The sequence below is a fragment of the Felis catus genome, chromosome E3 (assembly GCF_018350175.1).
Source record: "Felis catus isolate Fca126 chromosome E3, F.catus_Fca126_mat1.0, whole genome shotgun sequence".
NCBI classification, from domain to species: domain Eukaryota; kingdom Metazoa; phylum Chordata; class Mammalia; order Carnivora; family Felidae; genus Felis; species Felis catus.
In genome coordinates, this window is record NC_058383.1 from 38085943 (window position 1) to 38111386 (window position 25444).

Consider the following 25444-nt stretch of genomic DNA (forward strand, 5'->3'; position numbering starts at 1 on the left):
GGCGCCTGGGTGGCGCAGTCGGTTAAGCGTCCGACTTCAGCCAGGTCACGATCTCGCGGTCCGTGAGTTCGAGCCCCGCGTCAGGCTCTGGGCTGATGGCTCGGAGCCTGGAGCCTGTTTCCGATTCTGTGTCTCCCTCTCTCTCTGCCCCTCCCCCGTTCATGCTCTGTCTCTCTCTGTCCCAAAAATAAATAAACGTTGAAAAAAAAAATTAAAAAAAAAGAAAGAATTTAGTAGGCAGATTTCAGGTGTTCCCAGGCTCTTTTCAGGATGAGCGGACAGCTCTTGTGGCTCAGGTTGCATCCTCCCGGGAAACAGCTATTTGTGCTGCCACCATAACATAACAAGGATAGGTTTGATCCTTAACCTTTAGACTGTGAATGTCAGGGCCACCTCTGTAAACCGCAGTGCTGGGGCCTTGGCCAGCACGGGCGAAGCACATACACAAAGGGTGTGTGACCGACTGCCCAAGAGGCACCAGGTGGGCCTTGGGCATGAGGCGCTGGGTTAGGACCAGAGGGGTTGAGTGCATCTGCAGAAGATCAGACCAACCGAAACGTAAGAGGTTAGCAAAGGCCGTATTAGTCGCTGGCCGAGTAGGTGGCCAGAATTAAGGGCGGGGGGAATCTCCCAAGCGTTTTGCTCCCCCCTTGACTAAGGGAAATGGCTGCTTGAAGGAAGTGGGGTGAGGACCTGCAGTGAGGCTGGTGAGAAAACAGACATTTCCCGCCTCTGCCCCAGAGTCAGACACCGGGTAAGAAAGGCGATTTCTGTAAGGAGAGTCTCGCTGAGGCAGGGCGGTGGTTGCTGTCTCAAACCAAAATTCTGGCTTGGGACCAATGAAGTGTCCCCGGTTTATGTTCGAATGAAATGTTTTAAGTTCAAAGCCACACGATGTTCTTGAATTGCATTTTTGGTGCTTCAGCGTAGCCCTCTAGAATATTTGTTTTTTTTAAGTTTATTTAAGAAAGCGTTGCATGTGAGCAGGGGAGGAACAGAGAGAAGGACAGAGAGAGAGTCCCAAGCAGGCTCCTTGCTGTCACTGCAGAGCCCAGCGTGGGGCTCAAACGAATGTGAGATCATGACTTGAGCAGAAACCGACTGAGCCACCCAGGCACCCCTGAAGCCAAAGCTTTAAACTTAGAAATGTGTTGACTGAAATGAGATGGGTCAATTTGAGGCTTTTGTTGTCATAAGCTCCCTGTAAGAAATGCGTCCATATCATGACTTGCTATATACAAGGATACGTGTGTGATACAAGTATGTGTGCCTGCTTAGATGAGTTTGTAAATGCCTTTACCTTTTTTTGTTTTGTTTTTTGTAAATACCTTTATCATGAGATATGTTCTTTTGCTTTCCATTTTGCTTTGTTTTGTTTTTTTTTTTAATTTCTGGTTTAACCTACATTTAGTGATTTCAGAACCAGCCACCAAACTTGGTGGGTCACAAGTTTTGACCTGTGACCTGCTCGGACTCTAGCATCATCATGGGGAAAACAGACGTGAGACGGTCAGGTTTAGTCCGCCAGAACATCTCCCACGTGGTGTGGCAATATCACTTCATTTAACACACATCTCAGCTGCCTCCTGTCCTCCCGGTACCGCTCTGGTGCCTCCCAGGGGACAAAACAGACAAGAACCCTGGCCCAGGAAGGTGCTGGGGTGGAGACAAGTAAATGCAGCGTGGGTGTTAGGGGCTGCGCTCTCTGAAGAAACCAAAGCGGGAAGGAGAGCCTGACAGAAACAGGGCGGTCAGGGAAGGCCTCCTGGCTAAACAAAGCGTGCAAGAAGGTGAAGGTGGCTCGGGAAGGGTGGCTTGAGCCGCGGGAGCAGCCCGTGCCAGGGTCCCGAGGCAGGAGCGGGCCGGCACGTTGCAGGGACAGCACGGAGGCCGGAGCCAGTGCTCGGTCGCGCTGCACAGCAATCAGGTCAGAAGTGTGTCTCTTCCGGCTCAGTGTGACTCGGGTTGAGATTTGGCCGATGGGGGAGACGAGGTGTTGAGTTCAGAGAGTTTTCTGAGAAAAATCCTAAGTTTTTGTTGCCGAGGAGAAGAAAGGCTGTTTTCCAGACCTAGTTGGTACCGGGAAAAAAAAACCTTCCATCCTCAGTGCGCTGCGCGGTGGTGCCCGAAAAAGCCTCCGCCCTGGGCACAGCGCCCCGGGCCTCCCGACCCGTCCTGTGATGTGTCTCGGGGTCCGTTTCCCGTCGCTGCCGCTGCCGCTGCCGAGAGCTCTGCCGTCCCGCCCCCCGCCGTGTGGGGCCCCCTCACGCCGCCCTTTCCTGACGGGTGTCCGGGTCATTGCCACGTTTGCTTTCCGTCACGGGCCTGCGGAGCGACCGCCTGCCGCTTCTCACACCTTCGCCAGCGCGAGCCTAACACATTTTAACAGTTTGTCAGTCTCACAGTGAAAATGCTGTCGGGTTTTAAAATGCATCTCTTTAGTCCTGAGGGTGGTAAAGCCTCTTTGTCTTTGATTCAGGGCCATTGATGTTTCTCTTTTTGGGGAATTGCCGTTTTTCTCTTACGCTCTTGGGAGTTTTTATCGCAGATCTGTCAGTGACCTTCTCGTAAGGAAGCTGGCCCTCTGCCACGTTTTCCGTTGTTTTTTTCGTAGTGCGTTTGCCTGTCCGCTTTAATTTTTTTTTTTTTTTTTGGTAGTGTGATTCTTAATTGTTCATATGTGTATTTTTTTTTTTAAGTAAGCTTTATACCCTATGTGGGGCTCGAACTCACACCCTGAGATCAAGAGTTGCATGCTCTACTGACTGAGCCAGCCGGGCACTCCCATGTATGTATGTATGTATGTATTTATTTTTAAGTTTGTTTATTTTGAGAGAGAGAGGGAGCACATGCGCGCACACACACACAAGTAGGGGAGGAGCGGGGTGGAGCCTGATGCTCGAACTCACGAACCGTGAGATCTTGACCAGAGCCAAAATCGAGAATTGGACGCTTAACTGACAGAGCCACCCAGGTGTCTCCCATATATGTAATTTTTTCTAATTTTTTTTTTTTTTTACTGACATGTAACGGACATACTAGTTTCAGGCATACACCATAGTGATTTGATATTCATTAATCGCAAAATGATCACCACAGTAAGTCTAGTGAACACGCATCACCTGACATAAACAATTTTTGTCTTGTGATGAGAACTTTTAAGATTTATCTTATTTGTTTTAATTTTTATGTGCTCCATAAATTTATGGTTCGAGGGTTATGTGTCTTGTTTAGGAAGAGTTTCCTCGCTCTTAAATCATTAGAGAAAAAGATGCCGAGATCACTATCAGTAGGGCGGGCAAAGGCAAATCAAGACCACAGTGAGGTGGCCCTTCACCCCCACTCAGGCGGCGAGAATAAAAACCGTGGGTGACAACCGTAGCATCTGTGAGGGTGTGGAGAAATCAGAGCTCTCCCTGCGGGCAGGAGCGTAAGGTGGTATGGCACTTTGGAAAGCCCTCTGCACTCCTCAAACGGTTAAACAGCTAGCATTCGACCCAGCAGTTCCACTCCTAGGGATCCACACGGAAACTCGTACAACAGTGTTCACAGCACAGCCAAAAAGTGGATACACCCCAGTTGTCCCTTGCCTGGACTAAACCTGTGGTCTGGCCATATAACAGAATATTGGTCCGCTTTAGAAAGGAGTGAGCTGTGATACCTCGTAACGTGGACGAACCTTGAAAACCTTACGTTAAGTGAAAGAGGCCAGGCCCGGAAGACCATGTGTAGTATGATTCCATTTATGCGAAATGTCCTAAACTGGCACATCTCTAGGGCCACAGCGTGATTGCCAGAGCTGGGTGATGGGGGAATGGGGGAGTCATTGCTAATGAGTATGTGGTTTCTTTCTGAGGTGATAACATGTTCTGGAACTAGATGATGGTGACGGACAGACAACTGAATGTGCTAAAGCCCAGTGGCTTGTATACTTTGGGTCAATTATATCCATAAAGCTGTTTTTTTTTTTTTTTTTAATGTTTGTTTATTTTTGAGAAACAGAGTGTGGGGGGGAGGGGCAGAGAGAGAGGGAGACACAGAATCCGAAGCAGGTCCCAGGCTCAGCTGTCAGCACAGAGCCCCACACGGGGCTCGAATTCACGAGCCACAAGATCATGACCTGAGCCGAAGTCGGACGCCCAACCAACTGAGCCACCCAGACGCCCCTCCGTAAAGGTGTTCTTAAAACCTCTTCTGTTTTCTTCTAGTACTTTCAGCTTTTATTTGCACTTTTATAGTCCATCTGGAATTTTTTATTTAATAAGTGAGAGAGGAAATTAACTTTAATACTGTAGCTTTAAATTAATATGCTTTAGGGGCTCCTGGGCGGCTCAGTCAGTTAAGCGTCTGACTCTTGATCTCAGCTCAAGTCATGGTTTGCGTTTCGTGAGTTCGAGCCCTGCTTTGGGCTCTGCGCTGGCAGTGTGGAGCCTGCTTGAGAATCTCTATCTCTCCCCGCTCTCTGCCCCTACCCCATTTGCTTTCTCTCTCTCAAAACAAATAAGTAAACTTTTTAAAAAGTTAAAAAAAAATTAATGTGCTTTAACACAGTTAATCATATTTCCTCATGGTTTTCAAAATTCTTGGCTATTTGTGCACATCTAGTTTTCCATATGAATTTAAGAATTAGGTTGCATAGTTTAAAAAAAAGTTTTAAGTAAACTTTACGCCCAGCATGAGGCTCGAACTCCTGACCCTGAGATCAAGAGTCGTATGCTCCTCTGCCTGAGCCAGCCAGGCACCCAGAGAATTGATGTCTTTAAATATTTACTCTTCGTCTTCAGGGACATTTCCCTAAGCTTTTTCTATCCCTTCGCAAATATTTTTATGTCCCTAGTAAATTTTTTGGTGTGTTTTGTAACTGGGTAATTTTTATAAATAGGTTATTTTGTGCATCGATTACTGATGTACATAGCACAAAATTCCAAAGACACAAAGGTGTGTGCAGTGGAAAACACACCTCTGTCACTGCTGCCCTCAGACACCAGTTCCCCTCCTGGTGGCAGCCCCCTTAAGCCAGTTTTTTGAGTGTCCTTACAAAGATATGCTTGGCTTATGAGAGTAGTTTTCCGTGTACGTGTTCACGCATATATGTTTTTAAACACGTGGGAGCATGCAAACCCCTGTTCTGGGCCACGTTATTTCCTTAGTATGTCTTAGAGGTAATTGAACATCAGGATACTTTACAGAGACTTGCCTCATTTTTCTGCTTCAGAGTATTCCGTTATATACATATTTGTATACTGATCTTCAGCTGACCCTCAGCTTGGTCATTGGCCCCTGACCCCTGGGGGAGGGCGGGGATTTCTACCCCGGATCCTCATCTGGTGTGTCTGTACAGGCCTTTGCGTGACCCTGGCATTGACAGTCGGTGGGAAGGGGCTGGCCCTTCTGTGACAGCCACTTTATGTCTTTAAGGGTTTGTTTTGAGGAATTATATGTATTTGATTGGTTCAGAAGGTATGCATTGAGAAGTCTTGCTCTCGGCATGGTCCCCTTCTCCACTCACTTCCCCTCTCCCTCCGAGGTTGTCTCCATTAGGAGTTGCTTGTATGTCTGCCAAGGTCTGTACGATACAGGAGGTGCAGATAAACACGTGTCTTCTATGACACTACATAATCTGTGTTTTAGTCGCTGAGTAGCTGTTGGAGACTTCCCGTAGCAGCGCTGTTCCCTCCTCTCTTTGCAGCCACCCTCCGTGCTGGGAGGCGCCATGGTTTATTTACTGGTCCTCAGCACGTGGGCACTCAGGTGGTCTCCAGGCATTTGCTGGTATGTACAGTGTTACGGTGCGTGGCCTTTCAGCTCTGTCGTCACATACAAGTTCAGGTGTACCCACAGAGGGAAGTTCCCGGACGAAATCGCCAGATGAGAGGCTGTGTGTATTTGTGGTCCTGGCCAGCGTGGCCAAATCTCCTTCCACGGGGTCAGGCCGATTCCTCCTGCCTGGAGCGGTGCCCCCACGGGGTCGCCAGAAGTACCGTGGAAGTCGCCCCAGAGCGCGGCTCTGCTGCCATCTCCCCCTTCGTGTGAAAATGAGCTGGTCGGAGCCAGAGCATAGCGCCAGCAGGGGCGGAGCCTTGGGTCGGGGAACACGGATGGAGTTGTGGGGCCTGCCAGACCCTGCCTGACTCCCTCCTTTCCTGCACTTACCTTCCATTCATACCTGCAGGTGGCCTCCAGCGAGGGCTCCCTGCTCCGGGTGGCTTCACTGAGGTGCAGCGTCCCGGCCATGCTGTGGCCCATGGGTGACGCTATGGGGGTCAGGCTGGGCTCCGAGGGGCTGTGCGTATTTCTGCGTCTGCAAGCTCCGTGACCCCGAGAGGCTGAAGCTTCTTTCCTTCCATCCTCTCCCTTTCCCGCCTCACACATCCCATAAAAAGAAATGCATATAATATGTGTGTGCAGTTTTATAAAAAAGCATCAAATGAACACTTATTACCCAGTTGAAGGAATGGAGATAACAGGTCCCTCGAAGGCCTGTGTGCTCCTGCTGCACCCTCTTCTCTCTTTCCTAGAGGGAACTGCTGACCTGAATTTTCTGTTTTGTTTTGTTTTTTAATGTTTGTTTATTTTTGGGAGAGAAAAAGCACAAGTGGGGGAGGGGCAGAGAACGAATCCCAAGCAGTCTCCGCACTGTCAGCCCAGTGCGGGGCTCCAACCTCGAGATCATGACCAGAGCCGAAATTAAGAGTCAGAGGCTTAACTGACTGAGCCACCCAGGGCACCCAACCCCCCACTTTTTTGATGTTAGTTTGTTTTTGAGAGAGAGTGGTTTTTACTCTTTTGCTTTTTGTTTTGTATGGATATATATGTATCTAATTTTGTATAAGCACATACAGTTTATTAAATCATACTGTGTGTGTTCTGATGGGACTTTCTTGGGTCAGCTTTTTTTTTCTTAGCTTTATTCATGCTAAAGGTGTAGCTCATTGGTTTTGGCTGCTAATCCCATTGTATTGATACACCACCCAGGTGCCCCCACCCCATCTTTTCTTCCAGACTGGTTGACTTAGGTGTTTTTGTATTTTTTCTTTTTATTATTTTTTTTTAATTTTTTTTAACGTTTTATTTATTTTTGAGACAGGGGGAGACAGAGCATGAACAGGGGAGGGTCAGAGAGAGGGAGACACAGAATCTGAAACAGGCTCCAGGCTCTGAGCTGTCAGCACAGAGCCCGACGTGGGGCTCGAACTCACGGACCGTGAGATCATGACCTGAGCCAAAGTCGGCCGCTTAACTGACTGAGCCACCCAGGCGCCCCACTTCTTTTTTTTGTAAAAATTGTTTTAAATGTTTATTTTTTAGATAAAGACACAGATTGCAAGCAGGGAAGGGACAGAGAGAGAGAGGGAAACAATCTGAAGCAGGATCCAGACTTTAAGCTGTCTGCACAGAGCCTGAGGTGGGGCTCAAACTCACAGACTGAGAGATCATGACCTGAGCTGAAACCAAGAGTCAGACAGTTAACCGACTGAGCCACCCAGGTGCACTTTACCATTTCACTTTTCATTTTAGTGTCTGTTTTTGTTTTTTAATGAACAGAAGTTATTAATTTTGTCAAATATACCAGTCTTCCCTTTTGTGGTTTATCCCAGGGTTCTGCAAAGTAAGGTCTGTGGGTCAGGTCAGGCTCCCAGCCTGTTTTTGTAAGTAAAGTTTTTTTGGGACCCAGACATGCTTATACTTTCACACATTTGTGGCCATTTGCCTCCTGTAATGGCAGAGTTGAGTGAGAGAGACCACAGGGCTCAGAAAGCCTAAAATATTTAACCACCTGCCTTGTCCAGAAAAAGTTTGCCAACCTCTGTTTACCCCAAGGTCATAAAGACCATCTAATTCCTTAGAAGTCGTCTCCTGATGCATTTCTACCAAACAGGAGTGGGAGCCTTTATTTAAAGCTATATTCATTCTTTCTTTGCTGGTAAACTTTCCCAAGGGCTTTATTTTCAAGATTAGAAGATTAGAAAAGACTTGCAGACTAGCAGTCAAGGGCTAAGTCTGGCCATAAATAAATTCTGTTTGGTCCAAACATCAAAAAAAAATTTTTTTTTAAATGTTTTTATTTTTAAGAGAGAGAGAGAGAGAGAGAGAGACAGAGCATGAGCGAGGGAGGTGCAGAAAGAGAGGGAGACACAGAATTCGTAGCAGGCTCCAGGCTCTGAGCTGTCAGCACAGAGCCTGACCCAGGGCTCGAACTCACGAGCCGTGAGATCATGATCTGGGCCGAAGTTGGACACTTAACTGACTGAGCCACCCAGGTACCCCTTTAATTATGTTTTTAATGTGTATTTTTGAGAGAGAGCGTGAGCAAGTGTGAGTGGGGGAGGGGCAGAGAGAAAGGGAGACACAGAATCTGAAGCAGGCTCCAGGCTCAGAGCTGTCAGCACAGAGCCCGACGCGGGGCTTGAACTCAGGAATGGTGAGATCATGATCTGAGCTGAAGTCGGACACTTAATTGACTGAGCCACCCAGGTGCCCCATGATCGAAACATTTTTTAAAAGTATAGTTGCAAACATTAAAAGATTTCACATAAATGTTTGAGCTGCTTCTTTCTTTCAAAAAAATTAAAGGTTCCACGAGTTGGGGCCTGCGTTCTACAATGGCAGCAATCTCGAATCTAGAGGTTGCAGTGTAGTGGCGGCTGCTGCCTCCTACAGGTGGGCCTGCGGTCTGTGGCCTGCCGCACCCATGTTCTCAGTTGCTCCCTCATCCCGAGCCCATTAGTACCATTTCTTCTTTTGCTGTTATTTATTCATATAGTAAATTATATCGATTGATGGCCTAGTGCTAAACCAGCCTTGCATCCCTGAGAAAACCCCCCTGGTTGTGATATAGTATCATTTTTACATATCGTGGGATTTGATTCGCTAAATTTTTAAGGACCTCCATGTCCATAAGGGATGTTGGTCTCTTTATTATTTTTTTTAATCTTTGTTTATTTTTGACAGAGTATGAGCAGGGGAGGGGCAGAGAGAGAGAGAGACACAGAATCCGAAGCAGGCTCCAGGCTCTGAGCTGTCAGAGGTGCAGGGCTCTAACCCACGAACTGCGAGATCATGACCTGAGCCGAAGTCGGATGCTTAACCGACTGAGCCACCCAGGCGCCCCTGGTCTCTTATTTTCTATTGTGCATGTGTAATGTTTCTAGCCGACTTTGATACTCGGGTTATGTTGTCATCATAAAACTGGTCAGAAAATATTTCACTCCTTTTCTGTTTTCTGAAATAGTTTCTTTTTCCCTAGTAAAAATTCTGGGCCTAGGATTTCATCCATGGCAATAATTTGGAAAGCAAATTTAATTTCTTTATTAGATATAAGTCAGTTAAGAATGTCTGTTTTACCTCTGTCACCCTGGATACATTTCCCTTTTTTTTCAAGGAATTTATCCATTTCATCTAAGTTGTTAAATTTCTTGCCATGAACTTGTTCATAATGTTTCTTTTTTGTCCTTTTAATGTGTGTAGAGTGTGTAATGATAACCCCACCTTCATTCCTGATGTTAGTGATTGATACTCTTTTCTTTATCAGTTTGGGAGTTTGTCTATCACGTTCGTTGATCTTTTCCAAGAATCAGCTATGGCTTGGCTAATTTTCCTCATTTATTTTCTGTTTCATAAATTTGTGCTCTTTGTTATTACCTCCCTTCTCTTTTATTTGGATTGACTTTGTACTTTTTTCTAAGGTGAAACCTTAAGTCATTGATCTTAGACTTGTTTACTAACATAAGCATTTAGAGCTGTAAGTTTCCTGATAGGTGTGTCTGTGGGTGATCCCACAACTTTGAACATACTATATTTTCATTATTATCTAGTGATATCCTTGTGATTTCTTCTTTGACCTATGGATCATTTAATATATGTGGTTTAATTTCCAGATACTTAGGGTTTCCTATCTATTTTATTATTACTGATTCTGACTTAATTCTGTAGTGTTTGGAGAGCTTATTCTGTATTGATTTAGTCCTAGTAAATTTATTAAGGCTTGTGGTCCAGTTTACCTTCTTTCCTTGTAAATATACCATGTGCATTTGAAAGAAATTGTCTTTTCAAAAAGAAACGTATTTTGGTGTGTGTAGTCTGAGTATCCAGTCAGAGTTTCCTACTGTAGCTCAAACAGTCTGTATCTGGATTTATTTTATTGTTTGGTTTCACTCTATCAGTTGTTGAGAGAGGGATCTTAAATCTCCAACTCTGGAGTTGTCTTTTTTAAATTTATTTTTATTTTATTATTTATTTGTTTATCATTTTTTTATTTTTATTTATTTATTTTTAACGTTTATTTATTTTTGAGACAGAGAGAGACAGAGCATGAACAGGGCAGGGTCAGAGAGAGAGAGGGAGACACAGAATCTGAAACAGGCTCCAGGCTCTGAGCTGTCAGCACAGAGCCCGACGCGGGGCTTGAACTCACGAACCGCGAGATCGTGACCTGAGCCAAAGTCGGACGCTTAACCGACTGAGCCACCCAGGTGCCCCAATATTATTATTATTTTTTTTAGAGAGAGCGCACACAAGCAGGAGAGAGGGGCGGAGGGAGAGAGAATCCGAAGCAGGATCCACACAGCACAGAGCCCGACCCAGGGCTCACTCCCACAACCCTCGGATCATGACCTGAGCTGAAATCAAGAGTGGGATGCTTAATCGACTGAGCCTCCCCGGTGCCCCCTCTCTTGTTTTAAAGTGGATTATTAATCTGGTTGGACCCCAGCTGCAAACACAGCAGTTGGATTCTTTTAGCCTTAACTGGGCTATTTGCAGTTTGTCCCCCACGCACAGTTCAGGGGGTCAGCCAGATATTTAGAAGAATTTATTCCCAGAATTGGGGACTCCGTCTCTCTGACTCTCATTTCTGGGACCCTCTCCAACTCCCCACTCTGCACCTTTTACAGTTCCCCTAGTGCCGCCTCCGGTTCCTCAGGGGCCGTGTCTGTGTCAGCCGCCCTGGGTTGAACGTGCCCTCCTCCCGTGCTGTTCTCTTCTTCCACGTGTCAGCTCTCCCTGAGGGTCTGCCTGCTCTGGCTGACTTCTCCAGAGCCTTTAGGGAGCCCTTTTGTGTGGTTGCTAAGTTCCTGGGTGTCCTCCACAGGCAGTTTGGCTGGAGGCTGTGACCCCGCCATGCTGGAAGTGGCGCTCTTTGCAGTAAAGACAAAAAGTTAAATTGTTCTTGTCCATATCACACGTGGTAAGTGGGAGATTGTGCATTTCGGATAAGTAATTCCAGGAAAACAGTCTGCCTGTTGCTCACAGCTTAAAATACTAAGTATGCCTGCGTCTAAAGTGCAGTACTTACTTAACATGCTGTTTTGAAGCAACACCGTAGTAAGCAAGCTCAGTGGCTGACGTAGAGAAGAGTGATAAAAAATAAAAGTACCCAGTGTGTTTTGACTCATTTGCCTTCCTTGACGGCCCCTATAGGCCGTTGTACTTTTATTTATTTATTTATTTTTTAATTTTTTTTTTCAACGTTTATTTTATTTTTGGGGGGGACAGAGAGAGACAGAGCATGAACAGGGGAGGGGCAGAGAGAGAGGGAGACACAGAATCGGAAACAGGCTCCAGGCTCTGAGCCATCAGCCCAGAGCCTGACGCGGGGCTCGAACTCACGGACCGCGAGATCGTGACCTGGCTGAAGTCGGACGCTTAACCGACTGCGCCCCCCAGGCGCCCGTAGGCCGTTGTACTTTTAATCCCTCTTCCCAGTCACCGGTGGCTCTGCAGGAGCCCTGAGCGACTTGTGGCTGACCGGATGTCCTTGTGCTCGCGCCTAGCGATGCGCGTGCTGGTAAGTTGCGTGTTTGTAACGAGCTGCTTCTGTGCCAGGGGCTGTGGTGTTCGGAGAAACGTGGCTCTTCTTGCCTTGGTTGAGCTTGATACTAAGAAAGGTTGTAATCTGGTGAAATGTTTTCCACGAGCAAACAGTTAATCGTAGAAGTGCCACAAGCTGGTTTATAACAGCAGTTTCCAATGAGTAGCATAGAAAATAAGTACTCTGAATTCCATCGAGAGAGGGGGTTGAGCCGCTGGGGACGGGAGAGCCTCACACCAGGTCCTGAAACACTTCGGGTGGAGAGGAATGTGGTCGTTGGCAGAGGAAACAGCATGAGCACTGGCCCGTGTGGGGGGGTGTCAGACTCAAACTGTCGTTGCCATTTTGTGTGCCCCCAAACCACCAAACAGCTGGATACTCCGACATTGTAGCCTGGCCCTGAGGCTTGTGGTTTTTCCTTCAGGGTATAGAGGAAGCGTGAGGACCGACAATGTGCAGGTCACGTATCTGTATCTGGTTCGGGCAGATTTACTGCTCTGTTGGTTTATTCTTACAGTCGTTGTGAAAAGTTAACCCCAAATCAGATTTGCTCTTAAGAGTGCTATTGATTAATGTAATCTCAGAATTATACTGGAAAGTTTTAAAGTCCTGGTTGGAAATACGGATTGGTTATTTCTTCCTTTTTCCTAACAGTGAGGACTTCTATTCCTCCATCACGAACAACATATTAAATCATTTCACAAATATTGTATTAAGTGGGAGAAAAAAACCAACAGGAGTAGGAAAAGTAGGCCGTGGGAAAATTGCATGAATCTTAGTGAGGAAGGCCTTTCCAAACGAGGCTGATTTGGGGAGGCTGCCGTGTGTCGCCCAGGACAGCTGCCTCGACCTCGTGGGATCCGTGGCTACGCTCAGCCTGGGCTTCAGGAGGAAGGTGGATCAGCGGGTGTGCTGGTACTTGGAGCTCTCTGTGACGTCTGTGCCACTGGATGCATCTAGCGCAGTGAGCTGCTCACCGTCCTCCAGGCCGTCGGAGCCATTAACCCCTGCAGCCACTCGACCGTGAGTGTGGAGTCACCAATATGGTGTTCTCCAAGATTGAGGTCAACGGGGTCGGAGAGCCGTCCCTGGGGGAGCTCACGGAGGGCATCCAGAAGGACCAGATGCTCCTGGATGTGGCGACAGGGAGCCCGGACCTTACCTGCGTGGTGCCCAGGTCCCAGAACAGGAAGGAGGAAAACGAGGGGGTGGGGACCAGTGTCTGGGAGACTGAGGCAGCCGGCCCAGCCCACCGCCAAGCTGCTTCTGTTGGGGAGGTGATGCCTGTGATCCCTGGGGTCGTGATTGTTGGAACACTAGATACAGTGTTCTGGGAAAGAGAGACTAGTTTCGTTAAGACATAAAACGCTCTTACAAGTCAATAAGAAAAAGATTGTAGTGCAGGAATGGTCAGAGGATACCAAAAGTCCGTCATCAGAAAAGAAAATAGGAAATATTTACAGGGGCACCTGGGTGGCTTAGTCAGTTAAGCATCCAACTTTTGATTTTGGCTCAGGGCATGATCTCACAGTTCGAGAGTTCAAACCCCTAGTCAGGCTCTGTGCTGACAGTGAGGATCCTGCTTAGGATTTTCTCTCTCTCAATAAAAAAAAATTGAAATACACCTAAAACATTTTTAAAAAAAGAAAATACTTTTAATACATTGTTTAAAATACATTTTTAAAAAAAGAAAAAATGTTAATGTGTATTTTATTTTTGAGAGCGTGAGTGGGGAGAGGCAGAGGGCAAGGGAGATTCAGCATCCAAAGCAGGCTCCAGGCTCTGAGCTGTCAGCACAGAGTCCGACGTGGGGCTTGAACCCACGGACTGTGAGATCATGACCTGAGCCGAAGTCAGAGGCTCAACCGACTGAGGCACCCAGGCGCCCCCAAAAAGTAAATATTTATAAATAAGGGCAGGTCTGTCTCGCTCCTAGTAAGGGGAATGAAAATGACAGCTACAGCAAAAGTCTCACCTGACTGATGGGCAGAGATCCAAACATTCCCAGCATCACCCTGGCAGCCACGTGAGGTGACACTCTCGTGGTGCTGCCCGAGTGTAGACCGATGGTCTCTGGAGGGTGACCCGGCAGCATCAACCACGGGTTAAACTGGACCCAACCTGGGACCCGGTGACTTTCTAGATGTGTGCCCAGATGCAGGCTGGGCTGTAAATGAAGTGACACGTGCAAGGATGTCCCTCGCGGTGTTGTTTCATATTTTGGAATATTCTGTGCTTTACAGAGCTCTCACGGAAATACCGCCTGGGATCCCCTCCTCTTGGTTTCCCCTAATGTCAACACCTCCCGTAGCCTGCGGCAGTTACTGAACGCTAAAGTCGCGGTGCCCCGTGCTAGCAAGTAGCGTGCCAGTCGTGCTGGCGCTGATCCTGTTTCACCATTGATGTCCTCTTCTGTCCCGGGCCGCGTGGTCATCATGCCACCTCAGTGCATCCCAGTCTGTCTGTCCTTCTGGATCGCGACACTTGGGAAGAGTACTGCCCGGGGCTTCGCAGGGTGTCCCTAGATGTGGGTTAGTCTGACGATTTTACGGTTAGGTTGAGATGCATGTTTGGTAGGAACACGCCGGCGGGGAGGCCACGCCCTCTCACCCCACCGGCACTGCAGGCGTTGACCCGTCTCCTGCCGGGTGACTTCGTTTGGAGATACCTGCCATTTTCTTCACGGTCCACCACTGGTCTTTTTCTTTGAAATCAGTGGGTGTCTCGTGGTGGACCCGTGGAGATTTTGCAAACGTTCTCTTTCTTGAGGACGTTTAAACAGCAGTTTATCCCTGTAACCGGCGTCGACTGCCGCGCTTGCGCGACGGAGGTGACTTCTTTCCACCATTCCTTACACGTTTATTAATTGTAGTTGTGAGGAAGAGGTCTTTCCTCCCCCATTTATTTATAAGTCATTTGTGGACTCATGCATGTTTCTTTTATTCATCGGCTTACATCCTCCTTGTGTTGCTCAGATGGTCCCGGGCTTTGCCTCTGGGAGTGCCTTCCAGGTGGAGCCAGTGCCCTTGTGAAGCACCCTCCTTGCGAGCCCTTCATCCCTTCCTGGCGGGACCTGGGGAACCGAGGTCTGGTGCCCAGGAGGGCGGCCAGCCACCACCCCTGGCCTGACCAAGGCGTGGGCTGAGAAACGGTTCTGGGGCGGCCGCCCTCCCTGGTGACAGGCGCTGTCGCTGCCGGAGCTCCCGCCTCCAGGCCTGTCAGCGGACGACTAGGAAGTATGTGTACATGGACCCCCACACGCACCTCGATGTTTGTTTCTGCACCCAGTCTGTCTATAGTGGGACAATCCTGCTTCTGCTCCGATGCCAACCTGCGCCGGCAGCTGGCCCTTTCCCTGTTGGTAACTCCTTGCTCCTAACTCAAGGTCCACCGGTACTCCCTTGGCAGATCCGGCAGTTTGAGGATGGCTCGTGGTTTGCTACGGTGATTGTACGCAGGCCTTTTTGGGGCTGACTTCAGGAGACGGTGCCAGTACCATTTTCTAAAGCGACTTAGGTTAGGATGCTTATGCTGTTGATGATACAGTTACGCACTTTTGCTACTGTTTCTTTCTCGGTGAATGTTCCCCACATGCCCGGGTTGCTCTGACTTACTCTGTGGTCCTGTGGTTCTCAGAGTCAGGTACGAAAGGGTGTGCTCAGAAACGTCACGTTCCCCTCAGCTCTGCTACCCTGTCCCCAGCCCTCCACTCTTTCCGTTTTGTTCCCACATACCCATTATGGGTTGAATTGTTGCCTCCCTAAAAGATACTGAATTCCTGACCTCCGTGACCTATGAGTGGGACCTTTTTGGAAACAGGGTCCTCGCAGATGATCAAGTTAAGATGAGGCCATTAGGGTGGACCCTCATCCACTGTTGCCGTGTCTTTATAAACAGTGGAATTTGCATATGGAGTCACGTGCAGAGAGGGAAGATGCGGTGTCCAAGCCAAGGGACACTTGAGACTACGGAAGCGAGGAGAGGGGCCTGGGACAGAGTCTTCGCGCACCCTCAGAAGGAGCCACCCCTGCCAGCGCTCTGTTCTTGGCCTCGCGCCTCCTGAACTGTGAGCTGAGAGATTTCTGTCGTTTGAGCTGCTGTCTGTGGTGCTCTGTTCAGCAATCCCGTGAAACAGTCTCACAAGTTTCCGGTTACTCCTGTCTGTGTTTCTTCCTCACGGAGGAGTGGAGACGCTCAGTCTTTCTGTATCCTCTCCTTCCGTCCATGAAAGGTGACACACAGCACACAGTTCTGTGGCACTTCGGGGCCTTGGTTTTAACAGCATGAGACTAGAAACAGTTGAAACACCCATCGGCTGAGCACTGCTTGCCCATTACAGTGGAGTATTATTTGTTCGTTAAAAAGAATAAGGAGCTCTGGGTGGCGAAATGGAGTATGTGAGATGTGTTCAGTTTTCGTTTTAGTTTCAGTTAACATAAAATACGGTGCTGTATTAGTTTCAGGCGTTCCGATTAGTGGTTCAGCACTTCCTACTTTGCCCGGGGCTCATCACCTGTTCAACCCCTCCCCCTGCCCTGAGGCGGGGGGGGGGGGGGGGGGGGCGGAGGTGTTCTTGATTAAAATACTTAACACACGGAATATGACCCGGAAGTAGAAAGGCCTGCCAGCATCCGACAGCTCCCCTCCCTCCTCTGGAGTTTGGAACAGGCCGTCTGTAGGAGTCTCAAAATACTGAGAGCCCATCGCCTCTGAGTTTTTTGATTTCATGGGCCTTCTGGTTTCCTTTGGGGTAAGAATGGCTTTTATTTGGGGAGACATTGAGGGAATGCGATCTGTTTTCTGAGAGGATCGGAAAGCACATGGCAGGAAGAAGGCTCTGTTAGCAGAACAAGGTGGGAGAGAAAGTGGGGGTGAATGGTCAGTTCAGTAGGTTCTTGCAAATGCGTTGGTCAAGAGTACTTCACTCCAAGTAGAATTAACCAGTGGAAAACCAGCTTCTTCTCTTGAGGCCGTCTGTGTTACCTGATGATTGCGGGGTACATCTACAGGAACGTGGGAAATGATCCCTGTGTGCTGAGCTTGGTGGTGTAGGGGAAAGGGGCACAGGTACCCCAGTGCTGGTGACCATGCAGGTTGGGGGTGTGAGGGGCAGGGGGAGGTAGGATTCCAGAAAATTTGGAGGATGTTGCTTGCCGGAGGGCAGGGAGTACCAGCCGGAAGCATTTAGAGTTGACAGGGTTGCGTTCAGGAATGAGTCTTCAGAATTGGGGAAATAACCGTTGGAATTGTCGCTGGAAGAGTAACATATAGAAATTTAAGGGACAGATTGGAAGAAATGGGACTGCAGACAGGGAGACTCCCTCCAAGGCTTTTGAACCCATGGAGATGCGGGCACCAGGGGCTGGATGGGACAGCGGGAGTTGCCCTCGCGGCATGGTGGGGGGCAGGGGAGGGGGAGCCCTGATGACTGCTATGCTCCCACCTTCCCACTGGCAGAAGACTCCTGAACACCACACCTCTGTCCCTTCCTGTGGCTAGGCGGTAGGGTGGGGTGCCAGTCAGCCCAGGGTGGAGGAGGAGGAAGGGGAGGAGGGCTTCTGAAGGGCTGTTGGCTCCACTGAGACTCTGGCTGCCCCTCTCTCTGATGCGGGACCCGCCTTGGGGCCAGACGCTCATAAGTCAGCAGGGCCCCTGTGGAACTTGAACCCACATCCCGTCCTGAGGCTGACCCTGGGTCTCCTCCCTCACCCATTCCTCCTTACCCCAGTCCCATCAATTTTCTCCCTAAGTCCTGCCCTGCTTCAGAGCAGGGGCCCAGCTTTTGTGGGGAATGCGTCCCTGGCAGGAGGCAGCAGGACATCTCACTGGGGTCATGGGGTGGGGAGGTGCTGCCAGGGGTCACGGGGGCTTTGTCACTCCTGGCTTGGTGCAGAGTGTTCACCAAACCCTCTAACCGAGTAGCATTTCATTCTAGGAGTGCCCCAGCTTTCTGTTCTTTCTTTTCTTTCCAGAGAATTACACGTTCAGACTTCTTGGAAATTGAATATTTTCTGAATCAGAGTAGGCATTTTTAAGATGTTCTGCATAGAGATAAAGGCTAAGGTCATGTTATTTGTAAATCTAGGAGTAAACTTAAAGAAAAGGCAAGTTTTTATACCTTGTAGGAACGTGGATGTTGATATGTTGGGCTTTGAACCCTCCAGGTCCTTTGTGGACATTCGAATTCATTCCTTTCTGACGTGTGTGGGACCCAGCAGGCCGGTGCATCTCATGTAGGTCTAGACTCTGACACGGGGTGTCTTGCGTTGTCTGACGTGTGTCCTTGAAAGCATCGGGCATTAGGCACCTCCTAACTGACCCCAGGCTCCGGCTTGGTGGCCTGGAGTCAGGTGAGCGATGCTGTCCTGAGGGGCTGCTAGTAAGGTGAGTTTCCTGCCCAGGAGCCTGGAGGCATCTGCGTTTCTGTGGTCTCCAAGGGCAGATGGCGCTGCCCACGTCAGGCTGCAGACCTCAGTGTCAGATAGGGGGGTCGCCTTCTTTCCTCACAGCGGTCCCTCAGTTGGCCATGCTGAGCGAGAAATTACAGAAAACTAATGTGAGACTGTGTGAGTCCCCTTCCTGATTACTAGGTAGGGGGGGATCATCTGCTGGTTTCTGGTTTTTAAATGTACTAATTTAAAATTATTTACATGTATATTTTTTAGTGTTTATTATTTACATTTAGAGAGACAACAAGCTGGGGAGGGGCAGAGAGAGAGGGAGACACAGAATCTGAAGCAAACTCCAGGCTCCGAGCTGTCAGCACAGAGCCCAGCGCAGGAACCGTGAGATCATGACCTGAGCTGAACTTGGAGGCTTAGCCAACTGAACGACCTAGGCACCCCCAAATGTACTAATTTTAAAAGAGTTTGGACAAGAAGAGAAGCAGTCAAGAAGTATTCTTTAGAACATGGTGAGACTGTTTCAGACCATTAATGTAAAAATTTGGATCCCTCTTAGGTGTATATTTTTTCCTCCCCCTTTTCCTGGGTGTCACAGGGTGAGGAAGGCTGGCCTGTGTTACTTCGGGCTCCTAGAGGGGCCGTGAGCGCCGAGGCGTGTCTGAGTCTGTGGGTTTGTGCCTGGTTGAGGCCTCTGCCTGCCTCGCGCACCTCTGCCCTGCGTTGGGACTCTTTCTTGGTATTTGATATGTGTGAGGCTGTGTTCCCAACACTTCGCTGAAACACCCACGCTGCTCAGCGTTCAGTCACTTGTGATTTCTCCTGGTGCCACTGGGTCTTCTGGGCAGCGGCTTGCCTCGGACAATTCCATGTGGGCACCTGCAGCAGCGGCCAGGTGGAAACACGTCAGGGTGCTGTGTTTCCGATGTCTTTTTCATGCTTGTTCTTTCCGCGTGTTTGTCTTTTCAGGAAAAGCCACTCTGTGTCCTTGGCAGACCCCAGCCCCGTCCAGGAACCCCGGGAGAAACCTGGCTTCGAGCTTCCACGCCGCACGGCTCTTCAGCTCGCAGGCTGCTGAGGACCGGACGGAGGAGCCCCTGCACTCCATCATCCGCAGCACGGAGACCGTGCAGGGTACTGTGTTCAGCCGGCCGGGGTCCGCGGAGCCGTGGCCTCGTTGCTGGCCTGTGAGGGGAGGTTTTTGGGGCAGAAGCAGTGATTGGTAAAGCCACCCACTTGCTTCGGATGGAGGGTCTTCGTGGGAGGGAGGGTTCCCCAAAGCAAAGCATCGTCTGTTCCCGTCTTCGCAGGGACTCCTGACCGCCGTCCCGGTGTCTTGCCCCCCTCGGGTGGTTGCCCGGGAGTCCGCGGCGGGGTCCTTCCCCAGATGGGGATTTGGGGCACGTCCGCTCACGATCTTGGAGGCGGGATGGAAACTCGGTACTGGCCCTGCCGGCGCAGGACAGCCTCCGACGCCGTCCTGTCCGCTCCCGGGCCCGGGAGAGCAGTCTGTGGAGCGGGGCCATTTCTGGCTTTCAGATGACAGCACCCACTGTGATATTTGGGTTAAGAAGTGAGGTTTTGTTAGTCTTCCGAATGATTAATTTGGAAGCCACAGTTCTGAAGAATAGAATGCGGGGTCTGGTTGTTAGAGGCAGTACGATTCTCACGTCCAGGCACCTCGGGAAGGGCCGGCCTCGATGTTCCCTTGAGGTGGCCGTCCCGCAAGACAGGTGAGTGGCAGGAGGTGGGGGAGGCTCCCTTTGCCCCTTTCTGTGGACGGAGGGGACCCACTGGCTCGTTCCTTGCTGAGGCCTCCTGCCTGAGAGCCCCGATGGCTTGGTTTCTTCCTTGTTTGTTTACTCTTGTGAAAAACGTTTAAAGCTCATTACCTGAAACAGTTGTTTGGATGTTACGTAGCATATTCTTCCACGAAAATAGAAATTACACTTTATTGGTTGTTTCTGTGATTCATTACTAGGTTCCATTTCCAAACATGAGTTCCAGGCCGAGACAAAGAAGCTTCTGGACATTGTTGCCCGTTCCTTGTACTCTGAGAAAGAGGTGTGGCACCTGCTAATCACTGCCAGCACAGCGGGGTTTTTATTTTTGGGGGTAGGGGGGGACACACGATTCTTATGCTCTTCTGGGGAAATGCTAGATAGTCTCTTAGCTGTGAGAACACATTAAATCTCGACAGGTCCGGATCTTAGCTACGGGCAAGAGGATTTTAACTAAAATCTATTCGGGTTTCACGGACAGATAGGCCCAAATGATTCTTCCTGCTAGATTGACTCTGGGGGTTAATTGATCTTGCTGATAGTTTAGAATCCCTTCCAGATACTGGCACGGGGGCCCTGCTGGGATTCGTTTCTGCGGTGGTGAAGTCGTGTCGTGAGGCCACGGGAGGGAGACCCCAGCCCTTTGGCGAGGGGGGCAGGTAGATGAAGCGGAGTGAGGGGTGACAGGCAGTGTGGGAGAGGAGAAACGGTCCACTGCCGGCTCGCTACTGCTGCAGTGCAAAGGGGAACTTTGAGCACGATATTCCAAAGTTAAAAGGGACTTTTTAGGGAATACTTTCAAGCCTTGTTCTGTCACGCACTGTATTCAGGTAGCCCCCTGGCACCCAGAGGTGTGTCTGTGTAGGTGGAAGTGCTCTTTGAGGTAAAGGTGCTTTCTAGACACCGGTGGTTGGGCCCTGGGGCTCCTTCCTCCCCGCACATGCTCGACCCTCCTTAAAGCCATGGGTCCTTCTTCAAGGGTCAGAAGAAACCCAGGTTGGGGGATAGGTATTTGGACATCCCTGGTCAGGAGTCGAGTAAGAAGTGCTCACCCGGGGCTCTTAAAATTTGAGCTGACGAAACAGATTGATGCTTGACTTCGGGCTTGATTTTGAGGGTCAGAGTTTCCTCCTCAGGGCTGTCGGGGCCTTACATCATCTTGTGACCTGCCCCCGAGGACAGTGAGTTGTGTCTGAGAACACTGGGGGGTCCGCACGCCGCACGGCTTCTGCGGCGCTGGCATCGTCCTTCCGTGTCCGCAGGTGTTTATACGGGAGCTGATCTCCAACGCGAGCGACGCCTTGGAAAAGCTGCGGCACAAGCTGGTGTCTGAAGGCCAAACGCTGCCAGAAATGGAGATTCACTTACAGACGGACGCTGAGAAAGGCACCATCACAATCCAGGTACCCTCCGAAGCGCCCTGATGCTTGTCGTGCGCGCAGGTCCTGCCTTTTTGTTACACCTCTAGGCTCCAAGTGATGGGCCGACTGTCTTCATGGTTAACTCTTATTTTCATGTAGTGTAAAAATAAAGCTCATTCAGTGTAGAAAATGTGGAAGACGCGGATAAGCCGAACAGAAGCAAATTTCAAATCACCCCATCATTCGAGGCTAACCACTGTTACCATTTTTAGCGTAGATCAATTTAGGTTTTTGGGGTCTGCATTTACTTACATATCTAAACATTTTTAAACCATACATGTATTTTCTATGTACTTTTTACATTTTTAACTGTGCTTTTTCTCTTGTAATGCAAGTTCCCCTCTGTTGTTATGTATTCTGTGGTACTTTTTTTTCTTTTGAGAGAGAGAGAGAGAACGTGTGTGTGAGACAGAGAGGGGCAGAGGGAGAGAAAGAATCCCAGGCAGGCTCCATGCTCAGAACCCAACAACGACCCTGAGCTCCTGATCTGAGCTGAAATCAAAAGCCCCCACGCCCAACCGAGTGAGCCCCCTGGCGCCCCCTGTGGTGCTATTTTTAATTGCAGCCTGCCATTTGGATTAACAGTCTTGCTTTAGATGAAGTAATACTTTTGGCTCTTGTGGCCTTTTGAATATGTTCAGGTCAGAAAGAAAGGCAAAAGTGGGGGGCTTATCAGACAGAGGGTGTGAGGGACGTAATATTGCCGAGACGGCTGCTTTCAGGGTCCTGGGGTGATGGCTGGAAGTGCGGGAGGTGTGTCTGCGAGGCTGAAGGACACGCTCCCGTGGGGTCCGAGCGGACGTGTCTGACGGGGACTTCCTGCCTCCACCCAGTGAGCTTGGTTTGGCCGCTCAGGACTGTGCTGGAGCACGTGCCTTGGGCTCTCTTGCTCACTTGCTGCCTCCGTTCCACGTGTGTGCGCCTACTCTTGTTTAAAGAAGCTTTCTCGAGGAAAGACATACGGTAAAGTTCACCAGGTTCAAGTGTACACATTCATGGAACCACGGTTCCATCATGATTTCCTCCCCCCAGATTTCCTTCTCCCTTCCCGGTGGTCCCTGTCAGCCGCTGATCTGCTCTCTGTCCCTTTGGCTTTGTGTTTTCTAGAATTCCGTATGAACAGAGGTTGAGTCTCCCCTCTTTCACTTAGCATAATGCTTTGAGACGCATCCATAGTGCAGCACGTAGCAGTAGCTTGTTTGGTTTTACTCGGAGAAGTATTCTGCTCCGTGCCCGTATCACCGTTCATTCCCCACTCACCACTCGATGGGCACTTGGGTCGTTTCCATTTTGGGGGTGTTAGAGGTAAAGCTGCTGTGGACACATGTTTTCATGTCTGTTGGGTGAGTATGTTGGAGTGGGTCTGCTGGGTGAGTGTGTGTTTAACTTTGACTTTCCCGAAGTGGTCTCCTGGTTTGCATTCGTATTAGGGGCGTATGTCCAGGGGAAGTCTAGCTTCCACACATCCCTGCCGACACCTGTTGTTGTCAGCCTTTTAAATTTTAGCCGTCATAGTGGATGAGCTGTGAGTCTCATTGTGGCTTTAATTTGCATTTCCCTGATGATTCAGGGTTAATGCTGAGCATCTTCTCGTGTCTCTTTGCCATTTCTGTATATTCCTGTGTCCAGATTTTTGGTTCATTTTTAGTCAAGTTGTTTTTTTCTGTTGAGTTGTAAGAGTTCTTCATATATTCTGGATGGAAGCTCCACATCAGATACGCGCTTTGCAGACACCCTTTTCCCATTCTGTGGCTTGCCTTTTTGTTTTCTTAGAGGTGATTTTTGTAAAGCAAATTGTAATGAAGTCCAGTTTATCACCTTTTCATTCCCTGTTTTGTCCTTTCGGTAACCTCAGAAATCTCTGCCTCTTCCACGTTCAGAGATTTTCCCCTGTGTTTTTTTCTAGAAGTTCTGCAGTCTTCGCTCCTGCTCTGGGTCTGCAGTCTGTTTGGGGTGTGGTGTAAGGGGAGGGCCAGGGTCGAGTGCCCGTGGCTGCCTGGTTTCAGCGCTGTCTGCTTTCCTTTCCCCCACCGAATTATCTTGGAACCTTTGTTAAAAATCAAGTACCACAGTCTGTGCAGCTGTGTTTCTGGACTCTGTCTCTTTGGTCTGTGTGTGTCTGCTAGTGGGGAGCGTTCTAGTGTGGCCTGGCCCATGTGACTAGAATTAATCTCTCTGATGACGTGTGGGGTGTGACTTCTCTGGGTCCTCACTGGCAGCTATAACTGCTGCTTCTTGCCCCTGGGGCTGTCCGCCCGTGTCTGTCCCCGCTCCCCACGTGCTGGTAGCCCGGAGCTTAGCGTGCCTCTCTCCTCAGGACACTGGCATCGGGATGACACAGGAGGAGCTGGTGTCCAACCTGGGGACGATTGCCAGGTCGGGGTCAAAGGTAAGCCCCCGTGGCCCCATCCTCGGGTGCTGCAGCCGCTGCCCTGCTCGGGGCTCCAGGGTCTTTCCTCCAGGCAGCTCCGACCAGAGAGGGTAGGACGCCAGCTTCAGCAGGAATGTTCTCGGGCGCGAGCTCTGTGCTGGCGCTGTGGGAACACTAGGACGTGATTTCCTGGCCATCACGGGGACCTTTGAGGTGGTTTCTCTTTTTTGTCGATGAAGAGGTGGAAAATAAGTACTTTCCCCGTAGCTAGAAGTCGGCCGACCCCAGGCTCAAAGCCTGTCTGTCGGAGTCTGGAAAGCACCGTTGTGCCTCCTGCTTTTCTCCAAATCCTTGCTCAGCGACTGCTTGAGCTCCCTCAGCTCGAGGCAGAAGGCCCGGCAGAGGTGGCGTCCTTCCTCTCCTGCCTGTCAGCACCGTTCACCGTAGTCCCGTCTGCGGGCAGGCGGCCCTTCACGGCCCCTCTGTGGGGACAGGTGGGCGGGCGGTCACGGGGCCTCTGCCAGCCTGCGACCAGGGTGAGGTGGCCGTCAGCTGCCTGTGTACTTCTCCTTGGCGACTAAATGCTTTTTGTTTGTCTTGTGGGCCTAAGTGGTGCCTAAAATAGTCCTTTACGAAACTGCTTGAAATAGTTTAATTGTTGGTCCAAGGTGATTTGCAGAAATTCTACTTTTTTTTTTTTTTTTTAATTTTTTTTTTTAACGTTTATTTATTTTTGGGACAGAGAGAGACAGAGCATGAACGGGGCAGGGGCAGAGAGAGAGGGAGACACAGAATCGGAAACAGGCTCCAGGCTCCGAGCCATCAGCCCAGAGCCCGATGCAGGGCTCAAACTCACAGACCGCGAGGTCGTGACCTGGCTGAAGTCGGACGCTTAACCGACTGCGCCACCCAGGCGCCCCCAGAAATTCTACTTTTAAGAAACGTTACCATAACCGTTACTCGCCAACCACCCCCCCCCCCCAACCCCAGTCCGCATTACATCTTTGGTTACGTCCATCCCTGTCAAGGAAAGTCTGTGCCCTCACATACGGTAGCCACTGGCTACACATGGTTGTTTGGATTTCAATTAAACGTGATATAAAACTTCATTCCTCGGGTGCAGTAGCCCCATTTCAAGTGTCTGACAGCCAAATGTGGTCCTCAGCCATCGTGGAACACTTCCTCCACAGACGTGATTCTGGTGATGAGTGTGTGCGTTTTACTTTATTTTTAGTGTTTATTTTTGAAAGAGAGAAACAGAAACAGTGTGTGGGGGGGGAGGGGGCAGAGAGAGAGGGAGACACAGAGTCCGAAGCAGGCTCCAGGCTCTGAGCTGTCAGCCCAGAGGCCGACATGGGGCTCGAACCCACAGACCGTGAGATCATGACCCGAGTGGAAGGCAGACGCTCAACTGGCTGAGCCGCCTAGGCGCCCCTGTTGTACTTTATTTTTAATCTTAGGAACGTTGATAACACGAGTTCTAAAAATCTAGTGCCTGCTGTATCGTATCAAAATCTGTATTTGGTGTGTACTGTTTCCGCATGAAGCTTAGAATCTGGGAGACACGCGGAAGGCACGTTTAGGCGTCTCCCCACATCCCGAACTCCAGGGGCCGCTGCTTTCTGTGCTCCGCTCGCTCAGACCACCGCCGCCCCTGCCCC

The 25444-nt window shown here is 49.7% G+C and overlaps 1 protein-coding gene across 2 annotated transcripts in view; it reads left to right on the forward strand.

The window, feature by feature from the left end:
• The window catches only part of TRAP1 (TNF receptor associated protein 1), a 48717-nt gene that overhangs the window by 4248 nt on the left and 19025 nt on the right, over positions 1–25444 (forward strand). For both annotated transcript variants that reach the window (XM_023246827.2, XM_019821039.2), the window contains 4 exons: positions 19180–19344; positions 20192–20274; positions 21254–21394; positions 23730–23801. In XM_023246827.2, coding sequence (XP_023102595.2) covers positions 19180–19344; positions 20192–20274; positions 21254–21394; positions 23730–23801 — 461 coding nt within the window. The remainder of the gene's footprint in view (positions 1–19179; positions 19345–20191; positions 20275–21253; positions 21395–23729; positions 23802–25444) is intronic.